Consider the following 25,050-nt stretch of genomic DNA (forward strand, 5'->3'; position numbering starts at 1 on the left):
ACGTTACAAAATTAGATTGTCAGTAAATGCCCAAAGACTGACTTGAGCTTTGGCCACAATAATAGACATATGTGGAACAACTATATGCAAAGTTACGCAAAGACTGCAAATAGGACAAAAAGCATGTAAAGGAGAATATGTTTGCAGTTACAGTCTGAAGAGCAGTAAGACAGGCAGGGTAGCACTAGATAAAACCTTGAAACTGTTCTCTCTTCACAAGTGACCCTGTGAAAATTGCTTAATAAGATGACATATTTGTTGTCTCTGTGACTGGAGAGATCAGATTTTTCTGCAGAATTTAGAATTTCTTTTAGAGATCAAGTATAATTTTCCACTTTGAAATACAAGTACCACAAAGCTACTCTGCCATTTGAAAATGGAATTATGTTCTTTTTGGGTTTAGACTTTTCAAGGAAGAAAGCAATTACAGGTGAGGTAAAGGAAGAAATTTTCACTTAATTTTGTCACCTGCTTCCACTGGTAGTATTTGATGATTTATGGGTTATAACTAAAGGTAATGTTTAATCCTGCAGCAGGAACTTCATTAACAATTCTGCTCGTGCCTACACTAGACTAAAATCTGTGTCACTGTCCCCAAGGAGAACAAGGCTAACCAGGGTAAATGTAGTAAATACTCTGTTTTGTCACAGAACTGAGCAAATATGTTTCTAACCTGTGCAGGAAGGCTAATTTCTTCAAAGTCATTTTTTCTGACTGTAATTTTCTTTAAACATCTCCAACACAGTGTTTATCAACAGGAGAAAAAATAATTATGTAAGAGTTGTTAATGATGTGAAAGATATTATGAGCACTACAAAATGGACAAACAACCTTACATTTGGAAAATGTCACCGAACTACAACTTATTCGAGCCAAAATAGAAAAATAAACAAAAGCAAGATATTTTAAAGTAAGCAGTATATCTATCTATCCATCATTTTGCCCAGAAGGTAAGAAAAACATTGCAAAATACCCTCATCTATCAAACAATCATCATTTTCTTATTTCACTCCATAACACTGAAATACTGTGAAAAGACATCTCCTTATGTCAAGTAGGTAGGTCCACACATAAGTACTGAAATGTTAGTGATGGAACAGCTAATAGTTCCTGTCACCACTCCTAAAGCATCCGTCTCCACTTAATTCACGTAATTACAGTGTCACATTATCAACAGGATGAACTACATCCCTGAGCAACTTCAAATTAATTAGAGCCAGAAATGCCTCCTGTCCGCAGCAGCCGTCAGTGACAATGTGAGCTTATGAAGGTTCAGTAATTCCACATTTCAAGTGACAGGCATCTAAATATAGGTTTTTAAATGTGTTTTAAAAGGTCTGTTCCATTTGTACCGGCCATGTGTAAATTTTGCGATCCAACATCTGACTGCATCAGGTGTATATGTTGCCTTTTAAATAGCTTTCTGTTGATAAACTTTGATTCAATTTAAGAAAATGCTTTGATTGTATCTAAAAGATGAAGTAAAACAGTAACAAATACTGTAAACCAGCAATGATTACCGGTGATATGATCCTTGGACTTCTACGCTCACCACCCTGGCCCCATGCCCACTGCTCTCCTCACTGCTCCACCTGAAAAAAGTGCGCTTAGGTGATGGGGATCCCATTTGTCAAAGGGACCTTGAAAGATCGTTTATCCACTTCCCTGCTTAAAGGCAAGAACAGCTGGGCATGCATCACTCCTGACAGCCGACAGTCAGCTCTGGCTTTCAGAACACAAGCACCAAAAATGCCTGTGTTGTAGGTGCAAAAGTTGATGTGAAGGAAAGCATGTCTTTCTTTCTAGTATTTTTCAAGTTTTATATATCTTGTAATTAAGACCTGTATTAATAATTTAGAAGATGGATTCTATTATATTATATCTTTTAATCCAATCCTACATGTCACAAAATCAGAAACTAATAAGCATTCAAATATTGAACAGGGTGGGGGGGCTTTGTTGGTAAAAATATTACCGTATTTTTTCCTGTGAATATTTTACACTTGGGCATGCTTTGTAGAGGAACTAAACATTTATTTTATACAACATCATCTCTGACAATATTCTAAGACTTGATCACCTATATTTTATCTTCCTGGATGACAATTTATTTTAATATTTACATTTAAAACCTTCCTCGTGTCTTACAAAATGCAAACCATTCATCTTCACCTACAAGGTGATACATAGTCTCCTTTTGACATATGCTAAGCTCTCATTGCTAGAAGGTGTTCTCTAACCCGACATAGATTCTCCATCATTGGATATCCTCATCCCTTTTATCCTGTCCTTTTCATGAATAGGTGCAAAATTTGTACCTTCCCATCTTCTCTATTATTTTTCCAATTCCTGCTCAACAGACAGGTTTTGTTTTCCAGATAGCATTTTCCAAACACTGCCCCTCCTGCAGTTTTATTTCTTACCTTTTCTTGTGTTAACAGTTTCTAAATTCTTTGCAACAGGAAGTGTGCAATGTCTCTGCTCTCAAGCGTACTAAATCCATGTGCTACAATAGATGTCTAGTAATAATTTAAATTCCAGTAAAATTAAAATAAAAGAGTATCAGAAGGTACTTTATCTCTTTATTAAACTCTGTAGTATGTAGTTACTTACTTGTCTATAGAATATGGCGTCCACAGAGTGCAAAGTGCTGGAGTGCCTCTATGTTCTTCAACAGCACTATGTTCTTACTTGCTGGACAAAACAATAGCCAGCAGCATAAAGAAAGCTGGTAGCCCTAGTAATTCTGAGTACTGCTGGGATTCACAGTTAGAATTTGTTTGGTTTCTTGTTTGTGGCTTGAATTTTTTGTGTTTGCTTTTGGCTAGACTGTAGATGGGACATCCGGAGGCCAACTAATCCGGCCTCTCACTCAGACAGCCTATCAACAACAGTAGCTTAGGTCAACCATACTTTTGTCTAGCCAAGTGTTGAAAATCTCCAAAGATAGAAAGTCCATTATCTCCTGGGCAACGTGTTCCAAAATTGCACTACCTTCCTAAATGAAAGTTGTATATCAACCTAGTGAGACAACAGATTATTCAGTGTGGTATCTAACTTACCAAGTGGTTTCCCTAGGATCTTACCAATGGAAAGCAACGAGTTCTTCCAACACACGAACCACATAAAGACTTAATTTTGACACTGATTATTTTCTTTTTTCCTTAGCAAGGTGACTCTCTCTCCATTGCAATAGAGGCAGCCTGGGAGACTAGAGCAGGTGAAAGAAAGATGCCCACAATTTGATCAACAGGACACCCAACATTAGCTTGAAATTATAATTATACGTGCAGAACACTGAGCAAGCTGTGTGTGTATGTATGCTTATGTGTATGTCCTGGTTTTGTTAAAAAACAAGTTTCTCTTTTAGTGAATTTGCCTGTCAGCTAAAGCCTTCATATTAGCTTCATTTTCCTGGAGAACCAGACACATGTTTTGGTAAACCTAGCAATGGAATGCAAACTTATTGATAAGCACGGATGGACATCTCGCGAGGGGCAACGAGAAACCGGTGACCAAGAAACTGACCAACTCTGTATAACATTCCATTCACTTGAATGCTTCGTATAAAAGTGGGAGATCATGAGGATCTCGTCCCTTTTCCCTTCTGCTTATGGCCAACATTAGGAGAGGACCTTGCTGGTTGTCCCTGCAAACTGAGGCCTAGTGAGAGACTGAATCCAGCTCCGGTTGGCTGCAGAGTCCAATCCAGGACTTTGGGTGCTGGCTCGGCAGTTGCTGAGACTTTCAAGATTGGTTTTGTATATTTTGTATTATTTTCTCTATTCTTATTAGTAGCATTAGTAAAAAATTTTTAATTTTTCCAACTCTCTTCTCTCTGTCCTTCTTTCCCTCCCGATCGCCTGTCCTGAGTGGGAAGGGGGGAGAGGGAGGGACAAAAAGGGGGAGGTGGGGGGGAGAGGAGGTTAACAATACATCTGCCAGGGTTTGATTGTCACCCCACAATCTTAACCCTTGACAGTATATAAAACATTACTTGTATGCAGCGATTATTATTTGCAAGAGAAGTAAAATCCATTGTGCACTTAATTAATCTTGAAATTCAATACTTATAAGAGATTTTGTCTTTACTAAATGTTTTATTTTCTTTAACCCAGGTATGGTGACATGGTGCCGAAGACAATAGCTGGCAAGATTTTTGGTTCAATATGCTCCCTGAGTGGGGTCTTAGTCATCGCTCTGCCTGTTCCTGTAATTGTCTCCAACTTCAGCCGTATTTACCATCAGAATCAACGAGCAGACAAGCGCAGGGCACAGAAGGTGAGCTTATAATTTTTCTAATTTTGTTGTTGAACAATAGATTAAATATGACTTTTCTATGTGTAGTACATTTGAAAGTGAGTTTAGTTTCTTATCAAGAGAACTACTATATGTATGTGCTACATGCCTACCCGGTGTCCCAGATGCAAATACTTCATTTTTTTGGGGGGAGGGGGGGGAGGAGGAAAAAGGTTCCCTTATCTTTTCTGTCAGAACTTACAAATCTATTATTGTGGTAATTTATCCTACTTATTAGACTAGATCTAGTATTTTCAGGCAATAGCTTCAGTGCCATCCACTGAAGATTTCTCTGTATTTTTCAGGCAGACTTTCCACCAGAATCTTCTGAGGAAAATAATAGCCAAAAAAAGAAAACTCCTTATAATGATTTCTAATGTCTGTCCTAACAGCCTGCTTCACCAATCCATGTGTTTAACTCTTAGGTTCATTCCCTGGGGGGATCTGATTATTGGGGAACTTGTCTCGTCAGCTCTAATTTGTGTAAAAGGCTTCAAAAAAAGAGTTTAATCAGGGAAAGCCGAAAGCAAAAGTCTGTTTTTCCAGCTTCCTTGATTTGCTGAGTCTCCCACTGAAATATCAACTAGCTCTACAACAAGACAGTTTCCTTCCCTGACCCATCCAAGCAAGATCAGGAGCCAGGAAGAACTTTGACCAGGAGAGATGCAGCCAAGCCTGGACAGTCATCTTCATCTCCACATCACTGCCAATGCCCCAGTCTCAATCCACTTCACCCAACCCTGTGATGCAAAGCAGATCAGATGGTCTCTATTGGCACCTGGAGCCCTGATGCTCATCTGCTGGTGGCAGTTGGAGGGCTGCACAGGTTGCAAGATTTCCAAGGTTGAAGTGTCACCACCTGGGGTTTTTGTGGTCCCATGGCCTCTCTTTAGAGGTCCTGAGTCTCCAGCAATGACATATAATATATAAACCAGGGAACACAGGCTCCCAATGTCTGCTTCATACAAACAACAGCACCAGATTTAAAGATACAAAATGTTTGTGTGTTTCTTTCTGGCCCGCTTTTTGACTGATTTCTTCATAAAAAGGAAGTGAAGTAGATGTACACAGTGATACCATCCCCAGAAAAATCAGGAGAAACAGAGGCACATGGCCAAGAACATCAGTCATAGGCCCAGGCTGAAGATAATGCACCCTTTTGTGGCCACATCTTGGAAAAATGCTGTCAGATGAGGAAAATGGCCATAAAAGAAACCAGATGTATCACAGAAATGTCACACCTGTCTAGAAACTCGACTTCAAATATATGCTGTTTCAGTGGTCCAAATACCACACATGACCTTTCTGCTAATTCTGCACAGCCTTTTCCATGCTTTTTTGTCCCACATGCTATTTCCAGCTGTGCGTTCCCCTGTCCCACAGCTGGAACATGGAGAGAACATGTCACTTCTACACTACATTGTTTTTGTTGAGAACTTTTCCACTTCTGTTTGCGTAATGGCAGCAGACAGAGAAGGAACAGTATGTATCAGCCAGAACACAATGCTTCATTACTGTGCCTCCAAGCATTGTGCCTGTCATGGATAGCAGATCTGCTTGATCCCAGCAATCAGTGTGCCTGTTCTGAGCTTTCATAATAACTGCGGACACAACCAGCCTTGTTTCAGATAGAAACTGTCTCTTACTGCATGTCATGAAATAAAATTTTCTATGCCTGCTTTACACTTGCCAGTGAAAAAGAGATGGACACAAGAAAATACCTTGCAAAAATTAGATTGGCAGGCTGGCTGCTATTCTCCGTAATCTCTTCCTGAATAGAAACTGCCTGAGTTAATAACTGACTTTTTCTCCTTGCAAAACAGTGAGCTCATTGTATGTTTCCAACAGGAATATAAAGTGATGAATGGCAATCCTGCCAAGCGTCTTTTCCTCTGCTCCCCAGAGCAATGCCAAAAGTGAGGATGAGAGATTTCCTCTGACCGTGTTTATACCCTGCTTGCTTTGGAGAAAATGACTTTGAGGTCTGATTAATTTAGCACTGGATGTGTGTTTCATTGATATCTCCTATTGCAAAGTTAATCTCTGTCAATCTAAAATGACTGAGATGTTGAACTGAATATTGCTCTGACAGACTGAAAAAAAATCAACTAAAAGAACTTCTTGGGTACTGTATAGTCCATATCTAGCAATATTTAGCTATGAAATATAGCCTTGTATTTCATAGGGGATTCTGCTGCATTGTATAAGAATATTCAAGCAAAAAGGTCACATTATTAAAGTTTGAAATTCCTTCTTCATTCAATACAATAGAAGATTTACACCCTTTTCTAAAATAAGCATTTCCCTAGACACCAACCTTATTTCTATTCTCTAAGGCTGAAGAACATAAGCTTGAAAGAAGGTGCTGTTTCATGGAACACAGCATGAACCCATGCAGGCAATGGTACCTCCTGCTGCCTGCAACAGCTTCCATCTGATAGAATTGGGTATTTGAATTGTTTGACTTACTTTATCAATATTTCATACAGAATTTTAATCAGGTAGTCTTCAGACATGACAAAACTTTTGGGCTCTAAGGAAACTCAAGAGAAAGTTCTCCACTGAAAACCTGAAATCTAGTCTCAGGAGCACTGGAAACTTTCAGCAGAAAAAATTTGTCACTTACATTAGGTTTATTCAAGAGCCATGTGACCGTGAGTAGATGTATTTACTGATTTCTGTCACTCAAGATTAGACAATTCTACTAGTTTCTTTTTGGAAAAAAGACGCCGTATATTAATGTTCAGAAGAAGAAGGAAGAGAGAATTTTTTTATATACCATCTCATTTTGAATGCATTTGAAAGGAAGTTCCTGTTTCCAACCATGGAAATACATTGTTGTAAGAGATACAATATAAACAAAACAAATATAAACAAAACAAAACCAAAACCAAACAATTCAAAAAGTAAAATAAAAGATATAAAAATCATCTCTGCTCATCAGAATATTTTCTTCTATCAGATAATAAGGTCCAAGGATCTGACCTATCCCGACAATAAATAAATAGATTAGCCAAAATAGATTTTAGAACTCAGGGCAGAACTAATTATGCTCAGTAGTCTTACTATGCCTTTTCCTAAAGCAGATTTATCACAACTGAGACAGTTTTGAAGAATCCTATTTGTGGAGCTTTTCTCAGCTAGAGACAACTTCAAGAAGCCAAGATATTTTGGTGGCCCATCAGTGCCTTCAAGTGTCAAAGTTATGACAGATGTGTTGTGACTGGCCCATGTGTAAAGGAAAAGAAAGGAAGAAAAAGGAGAGGAAAGGAAAAATAAAAGTTTAGGCAAGCTTGGATACCATTTCCTATTCCATATTTGATAGGTATCAAAGGCTGGGGTACAGCTAGACCCTCTCAGTGTCAGAGTCACTGGGATGACTCCCAGCACAGGGAAGGGAAAGGAGGAGTCTGAGCTTCCCTCTAGGAACAGGTGTCTGGACACTCTATGGCACCTTGGCTGAAAAGCTCCATCCCAGCTCTTATGATGACAATGTCCTCCTTACCCTGAAAGAAGCATTCCTTGTTAGATGCCTTCCCTGTTTTCCACAAATCTATCTTCCTGCATCTTTTGAAGGCAGAAACCTTATAGCTTTTTAGCCAGCAAGTCCTAAATGCTGGTCTATCTGCCCGTTATTGTTCATTACCTGGAGGAGCCTCAGTTTTAGTTGCCCAAGCACTCTCTCCCTAGAGTGACTTTGCATGGTGCCTGAACAAAACACTCAAGCAACTATCAACTCCAAAATCTGTTTTAATACATAAAATTCAACCTGAATCTTTCATGTGAGTATGGTCTTTTACCTTTATATAGCAAAATATATCCTGAGAATTGGCTTGGCTTTATTATCTATTGATTGTACATGATGCATTTATCTGTCAAGTTATGAATAATTAGTTACTAGATAAATATAATAGCTCTACGATAAATTGAAACAACTGCTTAAAGCGCCTGCCAGTCTAGAGTTGAGCGTTTGCAGGAGGGAACCCTGCTAGCTGTTATGACTTCTTTAAACAAGATAGACTATTAATCTCAGTGGGGTTGCAGAGACATAACTAACAGAATAACTTACCCAAGATTTTTTAATTTAGCAAAAAGCATGTAAAACTTCTGTTTACTGAACAGCAATTCGAATAGATTGTGAAAGCAAAGCACGTCTCAACAAATATATGCACCTTATTTAATTCCGTACTCATTAATGTACAAAGTAAACAACATTTTCTTCTCTGCTGCATGTTGACGTCCTATAAATTATTGCAAGCTAATCTGAAGTCAATTATTTGCAATTACTGAAAATTAGAAAATCAGAGCATGAAATGTGGGCCTGATTTTTTAAAGCAAATGTGTAAGGTGGATATATGAACTGCCAAACAAAAAATTATGTAAACAACAACATAGATGATTTTCAGACTATTTTGGCCATCACTGTAGGAGCCACAGAGTTGTGGTTTAACCCTGACAGGCAGCTCAGCACCACCCAGCCACTTGCTCACACCCCTGCAGTGGGATGGGGGAGAGAATCAGAATAGTAAAAGTGCAAAAACTCGTGGGTTGAAATGAAGACAGTTTAATGGTTTTTTAAAAAGGGAGGGGAGCGAAGAACAACAGGGAGGGTGGGAGGAAACAATACCAAGAAAAAGAAGCAATTCAAAAGAAAACAATTGCTCACCACCAACTGGCTGATGCCCAGCCTGTCCCAGAGCAACAGCAGCCCCTTCCAACCTCCAAGCCCCATCCAGTTTTACTGCTGAGCATGATGTCATATGGGGTGGAATATCCCTTTGGTCAGTTGGGGTCAGCTATCCCAATTGTGTCCCCTCCCAGCATTTTGTGCACCTCCAGCCAACTCAATGGCGGGACAATCTGAGGAGCAAAAGGGCCCTGACACCATGTAAGCCCCGCTCAGGAGTACCTGAAGCATCCCCGTGTTATCAACGCTGTTTCCATCACAAATCCAAAACACAGCCACATACCAGCTACTATGAAGAAACTGAACTCTATCCCAACCAAAACAAGTACACACAGAATGACTGTGAAGGAGTTCTTATCTTTTAACTGTACAAGTTAAAAAAATAATAACCATGATTAGTATTTTTTGAGTTTTGATAGTAAGATAGTTATGCAGTCTGGAGAGTAGCAGAAGAGAGACAAGAGGAGCTATCTAAGTACTAAATTACCTAGGCTACCTGGGCTTCTTGCATAGCAAACTGAAGAGAGGCTCTTGCCAAAAATTATTCTGAGTACCCCAGTAAGCCCTGCTCTAAAGTGTTCCTGGTAAAATCTCTCTCTTAACACAGCTGGACAGCTGAGGTCATCTTGAGTGTTAAAAGGTGGGTGTTGCAAATACCCTACAGTGCTGCATTTAGCACTATTTAAAACCTTGTGAAAATAAATGTTTATATTTCTAAAAACTGACAGCACTAGCTGTTGTTGAATAACAGTGTTTTCTCTTTATAAGGTTTCATAAATGCAATCACAGAGAAAGATCTCTAAGTTGCAAAATTTGAGACTGGAAAAAAGAGAATGCATTCAAAATGAAAGTTCAGTGCAGCTGCAAGGGATACTATAAAAACAGAGGTGATGATCAATTTCTTTAGGAAGTTTCAGATGAGATAATTATGGTGGAATTTCATCAGAATAAGTAAAATAATTGTATTTCAGGTACACTGGTTTTGTTCTAAACAACGTTAAAATTGCCAAAACCAAGGTTTCGCAATCAGTGACTAACAGGGAAAACCTCAGAGCAAAGAAGATAATCTACTGCTGAAAAACTTAATCCTTTCTTTTTTTTTGCTAGATATTTCATGAAAGGGGAGAGTTAGGAAGGGCTTTGCTGTCATCGAAAGGGGCAGTTATCACTCCCTTTCTGCTGGATGTGACAGAGAATGCAGTTCGCAGAGTAAAGGAAAGTACAGTTCTTCTGTAATCACAGTTTTCCTGATGTCATCGCATCGTTTTGGTGTCCTTCATGGGAATTCAATCCCCAGTGCACAGCCCTTAAATCCTGTGGCTGACACGAGCTTTTAATGGTTCCTTGATAGGAAATGTGAGGAGTCACGAGACTACTCACGCTACAGGCTCTGAAATAAATCAGGCAGAAGCAGTGAAAAGAAATCTTATCACTTGAACAGATTTGTAAACACCTCCAGTTTCAGAAGTATTTTCTGTAAGCTGAAGTATAAGGATGGAAGTCGCAATATCTGGTTCCTGTCTTGTTAATAGATTCATTGTCTTCCCTTTGGTAAGTGATGTAAATTCAGTCCACCTGAATAAGTCCCAATTATAAAGATGTAAGCTATTACTTTCCACCTCACAAAAGCTTTCTAAGATGCAATAAGTCTGTATTTGTAAAGCAATTTGAAATCTTCGCATGGAAAGTACAACCTTCATTTTATGTGTGTTGTAGTAAATTGATATATTAAGATAGTCTGATGAACCACTGTATTTTTTATATTTCTTTATTAAATGATGCTGCACCATCATTAGTTTCAGTCACTGAAAGAGAAAATGAATATGCATGCTCAAATAAAAGCATAACTAATGTATGTAAAATCTCTGTTCATTAAATCTAATGAATCTCCCTTGATAAAGAGCACTCTGGAAAGTACCACGGCTAAAACATTTCTAACTGAAATCACTTATTTATGAGGCTCCTTGTTATACCCTGCAGAGGCACCTCTAAGGCATCTCAAGCTCCTAAGGCTAAACAGTAGTGCTAAGAGAGACCTTTAATACATTTATGAATATTTTCCAGTGCACATGTCCCAACCCATTACTGCATTCTGCAGTGCAGGTAGAGCCTTTAGCCCATCATGCTGGTGTTGCATCTGAAGAGCTCCACCTTGAAAATAACCTGTTTTCTGCCAAGGGTGTTTTTGATTGCCAGACCTGAGGACTCAGCCCTAACCACATCGTTGGCCCTGGATTTGCCACCAAGGAGCCCATGTAAGCCCAGAGGGTTGGAGCTGTTGACCATTCCCCCACTGGTTGGGTCCTGGAGACCCCAGGCCAGGCCAGTGTGTTGCCCTCCTGGTGGCTCAATGCAGCACACCAGGCTGCTCAGACCTGGTCAGCCGTGGTGCTCAGTGAAAGAGTCCTGGCTGAATATTTACCTCCAGTCAAACCTCTGGGGACCCACTCAGGGTGACAGAATCTGGGGCTGCAGTTGTCCTTTCAGTGCTAACAGGAAGAAGGAGAAGGTAGGAATTCACCTGTGCAGAAACACTGTGCAGGCGGTCCAGGCACTTCGCTCCTTACCACTAGAATAAGGTGGATTAACCACATAGCTGGAAAGGCTGTGTGTTCTGGGGAACGTGACAGACCAATGTGTTAATCTAAAATGGCCAATATATCACAAAATCAGGCAACAACTTCTCATGTGATCTTTTTGTCTCAGTGAGGCACACATGCACAGCATTATCTTATTTTCTTGTGGAACAATTAAAAGATAATAAATGCATGACATATAACATAAGCCAGATTCTGGACATGTTTTCTGTTAGCTGTCATTAATTTCTTGGCTTGCTGTTGAGAAGATCCTCTGTAAGTTTGAGGCTGTGTTTGCGAAGAAGCATGGTGTTGAGTCATTCCTTATAGTCAGTTAATTATTAATCATGTCAGAGAGCTCTGGCAGCTGCAGTGACCAGGCTGCTTTTCTCTAAGTGTTCAGGGATTCTCAGTCATTTCATGCTGACATTTAGTGCCACAGAAAATGGGGGAAGAGGGGAAAAATGCTCCCCCTATTTTCTGAAAATACGCACTGAGTAATTATCAGATATGAAATCTTTGTTAATGTATCAGAGTCAGTTTTTCAGGTTCTTCACTGTGTCTCCTGTGCTTCAGCTGCCATTGAATTCCAGATGCTACATGGCATTTGGCTTTCAGAATCAGAAACCTAACCAGGAAGATAAACCCAGACTCCTTCTTACACATGTAACCAGCCACAAAAATTACAGAACCCGCATGCCGTCCTAGAAATCCCATAAAAGCTTCTGTTTTCCATATTATTGTTTGAGAGTCTTTTCTTCATGCTTTCCCTTAATGTTGGCTTCCAGCTGTTGCACTACAGTCAATGGATGCAAAGTGTCCTTCGCTCATGAGCCACCTTCTGCTCTGGGATGGAAGTCACCTTCGCAAGCAATGAAGCTCACCTGGGAAATCTCAGATCTCGCTCAGCAATTTGATGCCTGCAGTCTCTGAAAAATCAGCTTATGGACAGATTGTGACTAATGACAAGTATTAAGTCTGATTATACCAATAGGTATGAAGAGGTTAAAAAGGCTTTTAAAAGGCCTGGCAAGCATTCAGAAACTTAGCTGAGTGACAGCATAAAAAACACTATCACATTCTGCTACTCTCAAAACCCAGAGGCTCTGAGAAACTAGCTCATGGCAGTTACAATATTATGTTTTTCTGAACCGTTTTTTTCCATTTAAAGAGATTTTAACTGCAGGAGCAGCTGAGATGGATGCCCGTGTTCCTGAACCACAGTTGTGACAATGCAAAAAAAAAAAAAAAAATTAGAGGCACTTACATGCTAATCTGTCTAATGTCTTATCCAAAATCATTGTTCTTATTAGCTGATGCATGCAAACAAATAAAAAGTTCTGTCATTTGCATTTTAAACAGGAAGGCACTTCTGATTTGCTCCTGCTGGAGGATGGATGCAATGCAGCCATTCAGTGGTTGTGATACTGGTATTCACAAGCAGCTGATTCCAATTAGCAGTTTTGGATAAACAGAATAATGGATATGAGTGTAAGTGACACTTTCCCTTTTGTCTGTTTACACAGAAAGCCAGACTTGCTCGAATTCGTGCAGCGAAGAGTGGGAGTGCTAATGCCTACATGCAGAGCAAACGAAATGGCTTACTGAGTAACCAGCTGCAGCAGGTAATGTTTTCATACCCTCCACCTCCAGAGAAACAGCCTAATGACAGCCTGGTAGTAGCTTAGTCTATTCATCACCAGGGCAAGCCAACCTCAGTCTTCGGGCATGGTTATCTTTAGAGGCAGATTAAGGAAGGATAAATTGGACAATTACTATTGTTCAAGGAAGATTATGGGACTCGATGACAAGGTATAAAAATATGAGGGAAATGGCCAGATAAACATGCTGGATTCAAATGTAACACATGATTTTTAGAATTAGATCCTGTAGAAGACCTCATTAATGAAGTACAGTTTCTGCAAGTAGGTTTGATTTATCTGCTTTGACTTTAGGCAGGTAGGACATGTGTGACAAAATCAGGCTCCATCGTCAGTGAGGGAAAAGGGTGGCTCTGGGGCACTGTTTGCACAGAGGGTTGTTGCAGAGTGAAAAGCCTTCCCTGGAAGTGTCTAAGGAAAATGTGTATGATAACCACAAAAGCATCAAAATCTAATGTTACCTGAAGCAAACTCCCCGCTTAGCCGTGCTGAGGAAGCCAGGACGAGGGCAGGAGCCCCAGGCAGCGGCTGGGACTGGGATCCAAAGTGACCCGCGCTGCCAGAGGCAGGCCTGTCCTGCTCGGAGCTGCAGCCACCTGAGAAGAACTGAAGGCACAGTGTATTTTATCCCTGTCATTTTCTGGCATTGAAGCAATTCCCCGAGGGATACAGGAAGGCTTTCTTTCCTCTATGCCCTTTCTGTTCAATATGTGTTAAAAAGCTGAACGCTTTAACCTATAGCCAGAAGCAGAGGAAGGGGCTGTCCTGCCCGTCCGGTCTGGCACAAAAGATGAGCAGCAGAGCACTCGCTTCCTCTTCTGCTTGAAAGAACTCAAATCTTTGAACTAAAAAGACACCAAATACCTTAATTGCCATTCAGATTTAAAATATCCCAAAGTCGAATTGTAATCTTTCTTATTATCCCACTTCCTCTCCCGTTTAGTTTTCTGCTTTCTAGTGAATAATTATGAAAGCAATTAATAAACAGTGGATGCTTTCTATTTAATTCTTCATTCTGTGCCAGTAACATCTGCTATACGCTTTCCAAACTCAGCAGATTGGGATCACTGACATGAATTTTTGTGTAAGCAGCAATACCACAAATTCTTTAGTGCTATGAAATGATCCCAGGGGGACAACTATGTTTAATTTCCTTCAAATGAGGCACATTCTCAGGAAAAAAAAAATAGTATATTACTGTCACTTAAATTTATGATAATTTTAAGCATGCGTTGATTCAACATTCAAAGCTTACATGTTGATTGCAAATGTAAATTGTACTATTCCATCTATGTGTAAAAAAAACCTAAGATACAAACATTTAAAAGGAGGTTCAAGGGAAGGAAAGCAAATATTTTGATTAAAAACTAAACAAGCAAAAGAGAACTCAGGTCCAAAATAATTTGGGTTATACTGTGTAGATGAAGCATTGCAGTTATGCTACCGTGTACAATCCAGATTAGTTCTGATCGAATATTTGGATAAGAGCCCTCTTGCTCACAAATGAGAATAATACAGAGTTTTATGTATTAACAGTCCTCCAGTGAAGAAGAACAGGCCTTTGTTAGCAAATCTGGCTCTTCCTTTGAAACACAGCACCACCACCTGCTTCACTGCCTAGAAAAAACTACGGTAAGAAAAGAGAACTGTGTTTTCCTGTGCATTCCAACACCAGCCTAGTTTAGAATGTTTTCTGTATTTCTTCTCATTAATAAGCCTTTATATGAAAGCATTTAGCTGGAAAGAAAAGCCATTTTATCTTGTTTTAAGGCATTATACCCACTGCATATAAATAAGAGAGAGCTCCTGGGTGAGAACCTGATCTGGGGTGAAAGATACTGGCATCAGTGAGATGACACCAGTACAACCAAGCTGTATATGGAGTCTTCAGTATGATCTGCATACACTCCATAATGTTATCATTTGCACTTTTCTGCAGTACCATTTGTAAAACGCCATTTGTAATCCACGCACATTCAACACTCAGTGCGGTCAAAGCAAGTTTTTGCCTGAGTAAATGTTGGGCTTTTGTACAGCGAGAGCTGCCAAGTGTTTCCTCAGACGTGAACATGACCCTCACTGGTGTGACTTTAAAAGAGGATCCCCAAGCATCCTAGTTTGAAACTTCAAGTGCTTAATCTAGATGCAGGTGCAATGCTTCAAAGTCATTTGGCTTCAGTTTAGACTCTGAGATCCCTGTAGAAATCACTGATGTAATTCATAACAGTCCAAATATGCTCATCTAGATTTGAAACTCCCTATAAATCAGATAGACTACTTATTATGTGTTCTCTATATTTTTCCCTGGTCAATACCTGAATAATTATACAGCCATAAAGGATACAAAAGTACTACAGGGTTATGATTCAGTAATAACTTAGTGCCACGTTTTCTAATAGTATATTTCTGGACGGATAAAATCACAACTATAATCCTAATAATCCCTAAATTTACATTGTTTCTTTTTTTATCATATTGTAAGGAAACTAAGAACATAAATATTAGTTATATTGAATTTAATCTTCATAGAATCTTCTCCATTCCTACTTTTGAAGTACTCATTTTTATATTACGTGCTGTAGGACAAAATGTCTTGCTTCCTATTCAGAGTATAATGTGGTTTCTTTGCCAAGATTCAGGCTGGGTCCATTGGAATATTTTTGAGACATTTTGTACTAGAACCTGATAAAAATGATCTGCCTTAAAATCTGTTCCACAGTTGAACATTACAGACATATTTAAAAACCCTTGTAGTAGCCACAAGTCTTGTGAAACACTCATAGAAATAATGAAAAAAAAATTCTTTTCATTTGATGGGAATTGGATTCAGCAGCCAAAGTTTCACATTTCCTCTCATCATAGTGGTGGAACACGTAAACCTATTCTTTTTCTTTTTTTAAACAGAGCTTTTTTAAAAAAATAAATAGGTCTATAAAGCGGGTATTATCTTGTTTCCTGAATTTACATAGAATCTACTTTCTTTGTTCCTTGTTTGTTGGGTTCTGCTACTGGCATTGATGTTCATATGACACAGGAACACAAAAATGTGTGCAGGGGTTCCAAGTTGTGTTCTGCAACTTTCTGTTCATATCAAGCATTCCTAAAATTTTAGTGGGGACATGAAATTTTGGACCATCTGCCTGTGGAATTTCAGAAGTTGCTGGTTCATGGTGTAACAGCGAGAGTGAGGTGCTGCCTTAGCCTTGCCTCATCCTTTGAAATATCATTTGGTACAAGCATCAGCACAGATGATGGTATGCAAAGGCGTATTTTCTCTTTTTTGGCACTTTAAATTCAATAGGATAAGAACTCTTCCACTCTAAAAAAAAAATGAAGTGTGGGCAATGTTATGGAATTCTGTGAAAATTACATTAATAATGAAAATAATTGGACTGAAAGTTAGATTTTACAGACTAATTTTAGCTGAATTAAGAACAGTTAATTAAGAAGTATAATAAAATATATTAACTTGAGCCATTATATTGTTTCAAAATGTTTCCAGTCTACATTAAAAGTTCACTCAATAACCCTCCTTAATGGACCCTACTAATTGAATTGCATTGACTTGAATTGAGTTGGTTGCTCCATAAAAGTTTTAGGAAGCACAGAATTACTTTTAATTGGAAAACTAGTGGAGTATTTGGCAAACATACTACTGAAAGCCACTGAACATAATCTAAAGACAGTGATAAGGTAATTTTTCTCTCTCAATTTTTTGTCCACTGTGTGGTCACATTCAAAATCTTGATTATGACTGACATACATCTTGTAGAAATCTATTTTCGAGCAAGTTCTTTCCATATCACTAGAAATTGGCATTCTTCAACACCACTCAATTCCACACAAACTTATGCCTGAGTGAAAAAGAACAGGAGAAATTGAAATAAAAATAATATGCCTATGAAGGTATTTCCATTTGTTGCAAACACTTGGCTGCAGTTGCTACACTATTTACTTTGCTAACATATTTTATATTAGCACTGTACTGTAATTCTCCTGGAAAACATCATCACCTTTCCAATTAGCACGTTGTTCTTTAGGGGAAAAAATGATGTTTCTCATTTTGATACACAAAGACACAGCATGCTAACAAACTTTTAGTGAAAGAGACTGAGTAGAGCATAAAACAACCCAGAAAATGTTCCCTAAACCATCCTCAGGATCTTCAGACTGATTCCAGCAGTAACTGGAAAGACTTAAAATAAATAAATAAATAAATAAAAATAAAAGAAAAAGGAAAAAAGGAGGCTTTCTCAAACTGTGCATGAACATATCTTAATGGGCTGCTACTTTAAAAAGACTGTAAAAATTCCTCTCCCCACTCCCCACATAAGCAGCACCACTATTTCACACTCTTTCACACACAAAGATAATGTGGAAATCACAGTTATGTGTGAAATGCTCCCTGATCACCTACTGAGTCAATATAAACCAGCCATTTGCTTGAATTTGGATTCAGGTCTATGACAACCCTGTAAACCTACTGTCCGTTCTGGGATTAAGCAACAATTGCAGGAATAAAGACTATGTCATTTAACTAAATGATCAGTCTTCTAAACTGCTTTCAGTACATCCATCTACAGTAATTAGGAACTTTTTAAATAGCTGCCTCATCTCCTATAATTAAATATTCTCTTTAATTGAATCTTCTTCTTTTGCATGGATGCATACTTCAAAACATTTCTAACATGTAATTCAACAGGAAGCTTTATAAACTCATCTGGAAAATATTTATTATTTTATTTTATTAGAGTTCACTACAATAAATCTTATTTATTTCTAAATGACATTTAGAGCATTTACATAAGCACCACTTGCATTTTTATTAATAAACATAATCCATTGTTTTGTGGCACTTCATAGATTATACAGATATTTATAATGCAAACTACATTACAATCATGTGCTATTTTACAAAATATTTTGGATTAACTTTTCCTTATTTAGAGCTCTGAACATTTTATTCCAGTGTTTACATTTGTATTGGTATTCAGCCAGGCTAATACGGGCTAAACACCATAATCAAGAATAAGCTGTCTAACTTGCCCAGTTTATTCAGTTGTGTCAATTTAAGCCTCTGAACAATCATGATTAATATGTTTGCTTTAATTATCTTTCTGTGTGTGCTTTATTCCTTTGTTGGATTCCTCTGGGCTAGAATCACGAGTTTGTGGATGAGCAAGTCTATGAAGAGAGCTGCATGGAGGTTTCCACCGTCAATAGACCACCCAGCCACAGCCCCTCTCTCTCATCTCAACAAGGCGTCACCAGCACTTGCTGCTCACGAAGACATAAAAAGACTTACCGCATCCCCAACACCACCATCACCGGTAGCCGCCCAGGCAGCGTACAAGAGCTCAGCACCATCCAGATCAGATGTGTGGAGAGGACGCCTCTGTCTAACAGGTACTTCACACCATCTGCACGCCCAGAGCTGAACCCCTTTCTTTGTCAGAGATGTAGAGGTGTTGTGACCTCTGCAGGCAGGCTGTGAGGCTAAAGACCAAAGTCAAATAGTCATCAAAAAATGGACACTCGTACTGAAACATCCTGTGCTTAGTTTGCTCCAAGCTTAATCCAAGACAACAGAATAGTCTCTATCAATTTCTACCATCTCATTCCACTCACCACAAAATAGTCTGCACTATTTGCAGCTCATAGCATCCAGGGATCCCAAATTACATAGAGCACCAAGTATTATATACCATGCACAAACATATATCAAGAAAAATTTAGCATAGCAATTCAAATATATGAAATGAGCAAGTGGGAAGAGAAGAAAAAGGTCTGTCGCTGCTGTATCTACTGGTTTTGTTCAGAAGCATAGTACAAATGTGACTTCCTTGGATTTCCACAGAGCAGAGAAATAAAACTGATTTCCAGAGTCCTAAGTGTAATAGTCACTCTTCTAAATAAAAAAAACCATGAAATTGATGAGAAAAAGAATGTATGTCCTAGTTTGAGGACTTATTACAAAAGTGAATTTAAGAGTCTGTAAATTACTGGACATCTCTGTACTCTCAGAACTAAAGCATTCGTCTTTCAGGTATTTCAGAACATCACTTCTGAAAACACAGCAAAGGTCTCAGGAGACCCAGAAGTGTTTTCTATTGAACTCAAACACACCACCCTTTTAAAAAGAAGTGTTTTCAGCACTAGTTGCTATAGAGATTGTCTTGTTAAGTTACATTTTGAGTAGCTTGTCTTGTATAGTTATTAGGTTTGGATTTCACTTCCATGAACAACCCAGCACCTTGTTGCTACTAAAGTTTTTCAGCTGTTGTGCAATGAGACCGCCTGGACAGCACAAAGCTCCAATCTGTCTTAGCTTTTCAGGAAATATTCGGCCTGGATCCAACCTTTCTTTGCTAGAGGAGTTGCCTGCACCATACGTCCAGTCACAGAGTATGTAAAAACACAAAGCACCAGCTTTCTGCTTAAAAAAAAAAAAAAAACAACTAAAAGCACAAACACAAAATACCAGTCTCATGTCAAAACAGTCTGAGTTTTACAAGTTTCTTGTGATGCTGAGGTACTGCAGCAATTCCATGAACATATTAACCTTTACTAGTGCATGCATCGCTGTGCCTTACTCTTGACGATACATAATATGCAAAATGTTCTTACACAAGTGTGGCATAGAGGAATTGGTAGGAGACTGGAACTGCCCCTTAGTTTCCACTTTCCTGTATAATAAGTCATACAATACAAGGATCATCTTTCTTGGCAAAAGCACAGTCTAGGCAAGACGGCCCAGCACCCTGTCCAGATGAGTCTTAAATTTATCTAATGTTTGGGAATCCACCACTTCCCTGGGAAGATTATTCCAATGGCTGATTGTTCTCACTGTGAAAAATTTCCCTCTTGTGTTCAGTCAGAATCTCCTCAGGAGTAACTTGTACCCATTGCCCCTCATTGTCTATGCCAAGTTTGCTCCTCAGGGAGCTGCTCAAATGCTTCCCCTGCTCAGAAACACTTAAGTGATGACCCCAGAAACTTTTAGAAGTGCAGAAATGGTGGGAAGGAAGGGAGATAGGGGGCCTGTCCATGGACGTGGGCATGGACCACCCACTGCTGGATACAGGGTGGTGGGTGGTGTCAGTTCGCACCTCCGAGCTCTGCAATGGGGCAGGATGGAGATGGACAGCTGAGGGAGTGGAATCAGGCACACGAGAGGTTTGCAGTAACGTGGACTTTCTTTCTTCATCGATTTTTGTTTCTTCCTGCAGCCGTTCCAGCTTAAATGCCAAAGTGGAAGAATGCGTTAAACTAAACTGTGAGCAGCCTTACGTCACTACAGCAATAATTAGCATCCCGACACCTCCAGTCACCACACCCGAAGGAGATGATAGGCCAGAGTCTCCTGAGTATTCAGGAGGAAACATTGTCAGAGTATCTGCTTTATAAAATAAGGAATTATTTATAAATTAGCATAAAGACCACTTGCAAGCTGAGCTCGAGCAGTGAGAAAAGAGTCATGAGGAATGAGAGAGCTGACAAAGACAACACGCCTTGATGTCTGCGCCAGCAGCCGCAGAGCGAGAAGTTCAGGAGAAACTAAACACTTTTTGGCTTTCAGTGTCATAGCGTGTGAACCAAAAGGAGTTTCTTACCCCTTGTCAGAACTGATGCGCGGTGGAATCTTCTGTGACCATTCTGACTTACTATATGAGCACAATGAAATGTCCCCATTGATGCTTCTTCTTATCATAAGAGCTCTTTTTAGAAAAAGAAAAAATACAAAACAAAAAATAGAAACAAACCTGTGTTCCTGCTGAATGCAAAACGACAAGAAACATTTTGATAACACGTCTTTTTTTTTTTTCCTGTTAATAAACCACAAACTTGTTGAGAAACTGTCAAAAAAATGGAAGAAAAAAATGCTCATGAGAAATATGTTTGTACTGACTGAAAGAACTACAACCACAATGCATGCTGAAATTATTTGGACCTGTGATCTCAGTTTATTTTTGTTGTTTTTCAGATTAGGCATGATAAAATATTACTGTAGAAAGGGGCATTTCCGTGCACTTACAACAAGCTGATTGTTAATGTTCCATGGTAGTTGTACAAATAACTTCCCTTTGAAAAATGCAGTATTTCTTATTCAAACACTCATTAGTGAACTAAAGGTGTTCAGTTAGTTCAATATTTACTATTGTTTTATCTTGCTTCCTAGGTACTGTTACAACTGCAATAAGTCATTGTACACCTGTTGTATCAGGAATCAGGATTTCTTTTTTTTTAAGGTATATTACACAACTTCATCTACACTAAACACTTCTAATGGCAAACATTTAAATAATCTTATAGCCAAACAGTGCACCACGAATGTGCTATTCAGTCATTGTTCCTTTTGTCCACCGTCCTCTATTTCTGTGACAGTTTGTTGTCCACTCCAACATTACCGTACTATTTGGGATTTCAAGGCTACTGATGAATCAACACGGTCCTTTCTTCGTGGGCATCTTCTCTACTTCTGTATTTTAAGAACACAGCCCTCATCCCAATGTACTCTTGCAGGATCAGTCCCATTTGAATTAAAATGGCAGGAAAGCTATTTTTGGGATAAGCTAACACTCATCTCCAAACCTTCCTTGTTGATACTCTGCAGCATCCAGAGTATTGGCTACACTGGAAGACACCGAAAGACATTCAGTAAAAAGAGATGGCCTAATTATTTTTGTAATTTTCTGTAAACTTGTATCCTAAAATTGGTTGAGAATTTATATTGTGTGAAGAAATCTAATTACCTAAGAGTACTGATAGCATAACAGATTAGGTCCCAAGGCTATAAAAATGTAATGTATTTCAATTGGAATTTACGCAGATTGGCAGGCCTAAAAGCTAATATTAAGGTTCTACTAGTTAAGGCTTTTTGTCTTCATTTTAAAAAGATAATGAAGTTACCAGAAACCTTTCTGATAAAAAAGCATCACTTTTCATCATGAAAGTGCGTTAGATGTATCATAATGCTTCCTATATACATGACATACCATACATCATATACATCAAATATACATGGAATATATGCATATCAATACATACATATATACATCAAAAACACTGGATCAGAAATAATTGCATGTCTGCAAAATAAAATATGCATATAAATCAAAAGGCTCAGTGCATTAGATACCATTACAAGAAATGATTAACATAGTTATTTAATAGTTTGAGTAGTGTATGTTTCAGTACAGTATTTGCTAGCATTCTACTGACCTGAAAATTTGCATTAAGTGACAATACCCACTAAAAACTGAAACTTGCTGATGATACACTGTTTACTGCACACAAGTACTGGTCTTTCTCTCTACCTGTCAACAAAGATTGAAGAGTAGGTGATGGACTATCATGCTACAGTACATACACCAAAATACAATCTCACATGTCAGAATTACATTGCAATTAAAAGGAGTACATAATGTCATGCATTACTCTTTTATAATTTACTTATTCAGAAGCTTGGTTAATTTGCAATTAACTTCCCACTTTTTCTGCAAATCAGAAAAACTCACTCGTTGTAAACTGAGTTTCTACGTTTCTCTCCAAGCTGAACAGAGAGCAGGAGCAAAGGCCTTGCCTGGGCTGACCCGGGGAGCGCTCCTGCTGAGGAGCTCTGCAGAGGCTGGTGACCTGACCTTCCTCTTCTCTCACCCTGTTAGAAAATTCCAGTAGATCTGCCGAAACTGGTGGGTTACATAAGTCTTAATGGAGCTTCAGAGAGAGTCAGAATGGACCCACTTGCATCCTACTTCTACCCATGGTTACTCACCTTTTGCCAAACAGTTATTGGTATAAGAACTGTCCTGATGTTAGCAACCTGCAACAATTTATTTATGCCACATGGTACTTCTTGACTAGTTATATCAGGTAAATAATGCAAAGAGGCAGTTAGTAAACCCACTTTGGGACAGATTACATACAACCCAGGAAACCTGCTGACTCCATCAGGTCATGTGTCTTTTAAAATCTCTTTATTCTCCTTTTCATATGGACTAAAAAGAATGCACTACAGCAATACACTTGCATAACAGTTCTACCCCTGAAGCAACTTGTACTTTCATTTTAAAAATGTGGCTTAAGGAATAATTTAGTATGATTTTGCAGAATTTCAGTCCTGTCTTCTATTCCCATGTCACATGCAAAATCATTAATTTATTCTGAATTCGGGAAATACACATTCTTTTGGTGTTTTAGGTGATTTAAATGCTGTTTTGGTAGTGAATGACTGTTGATGACTGTGTAAAATGCATCTGTACTGTACATGAAATGTAATTATTTCTGTGTATCATACAAAGAAACCGAGGTTGTTGTTTTGACAATTTTGTTTGACAGTCATATATCGTATTTCAGAAGGCAGCATAATACCTGCATTATGCTGAGCAAATAGACATTTGAGGAATATTTAAATAAAACATCTGCATGCTTGAATGGGTCAACCTGGTTTTGCAATAACTTATTCATGGAACTTTTTTTTTTTCCTAATAAGGCTAAAGGAACATTAAATCTAAGGGCAACGAATATCCCCAACACTAATTCCAGGCAAGCTGCAAGTGCATGTAAACCATACCAGAACCACCAAGACCAGGATGCCACAGCTGCCCTCGTCTTCTGTGGGTGGCAATCGCCTTCTCACCCTGCAGCTGCAGAGAAAATTGGGGCATTAAATTATTTCCAGCAAAAGCATACACCTTCTGGAGAAGGATACATTAGTGAAATCACAGGATCATAACGTTTTGGGCAGAGAGAGTGCTCAGGAGGTCATGTGCTCTCGTTCCTGCATCTGGGACTTTATTTTCCCACTGACTATTGTAACATCTGAAGATTTTCATGTGTTCTGGAATAGCAATCAGCTGATGGGATAGGTAAAGGCAAAGCTGAAAAAGCAGTCAGGAGTAAACAACATATTTAGACCGAAAATACTGTAAGACAGCTTAGTTTCTTACCTACTTACCTTATCTATTTACTTTGAGGTACCCATTTTCACAGTATCTATGTAAAATAAACAATTGAAGGTGGGGGAGCGTTGAGTAAAAAGCAAGGAGATGCATAAAAATTCTGAAGTATTTAGGACATCCCAATTTTATTTTTGTTTAATGTAGTCAGTCATACACAAGTCTTAAACTTTTAGATACAATCTCACTTCAATAATAGTAATTCATATGAATCAAACATAATGTTTTCGTGGTAAAAAATTCAAAATCTATTTGAAAAGTGCTGTCTCCATATTTAACTGTATAGTCACTGTGACCAGCAGTATCTCTTTTTACTATTTATTCTTCATAGTTTCCCTTATATTTACAGGTTGCTTTTACAGAATGAGCTGTTATAAAGAACAAAAAACATAGCTGCATTTCCTCCAGAAAGCCCTGTCATACAACCTGCTGGCAGATGAATCAATACCTTGTCTAAAGACCAGGAACAGTGAATTTTGCCTCCTAAAACCATCCCCATACCCCCAAGTCATGACCTCATGGTGCAAACCTTCTCAGCCCCAGGACTACAGGCAGAGTCCCCCAGACTCGGCACAATTACTTGGGCTGACGGAAACACCGGATGCGGGCAGGGGGTGACCCCTTTTCTAACACATTTGCTCTCTTCGCCATTAAGGGATCTGTGAAAAACGTTAAGGAGCAGCTCCACAGTTGCTTGTTGCCACAAGAAGGATTTGGTTCATTACACTTGATACTGCAGAGAAGAACACAGCAGCCGCCTTCTCCAGGTACTCCAGAGGATAAAGTAGTTTTCACTTCTGCAAGTATCTCTAAATGTCCCCTTCTTGCCAAGCAGTCTCTCTCCTACACATATCCTAAAACTTTACAGC

General features: G+C 38.8%; 1 protein-coding gene across 2 annotated transcripts in view; it reads left to right on the forward strand.

Annotated features, from left to right (window-relative positions):
* Positions 1 to 23,665, forward strand: part of KCND2 (potassium voltage-gated channel subfamily D member 2) — a 274,255-nt gene extending 250,590 nt beyond the window's left edge. For both annotated transcript variants that reach the window (XM_071803352.1, XM_065858763.2), the window contains exons 3-7: positions 4,119 to 4,281; positions 13,089 to 13,187; positions 14,760 to 14,855; positions 18,382 to 18,629; positions 20,453 to 23,665. In XM_071803352.1, coding sequence (XP_071659453.1) covers positions 4,119 to 4,281; positions 13,089 to 13,187; positions 14,760 to 14,855; positions 18,382 to 18,629; positions 20,453 to 20,630 — 784 coding nt within the window. In that variant the 3' untranslated portion in view covers positions 20,631 to 23,665. The remainder of the gene's footprint in view (positions 1 to 4,118; positions 4,282 to 13,088; positions 13,188 to 14,759; positions 14,856 to 18,381; positions 18,630 to 20,452) is intronic.
* Positions 23,666 to 25,050: the final 1,385 nt, after the last annotated feature.

This window comes from Patagioenas fasciata, chromosome 1, assembly GCF_037038585.1.
Source record: "Patagioenas fasciata isolate bPatFas1 chromosome 1, bPatFas1.hap1, whole genome shotgun sequence".
In the NCBI taxonomy this organism is placed as follows: domain Eukaryota; kingdom Metazoa; phylum Chordata; class Aves; order Columbiformes; family Columbidae; genus Patagioenas; species Patagioenas fasciata.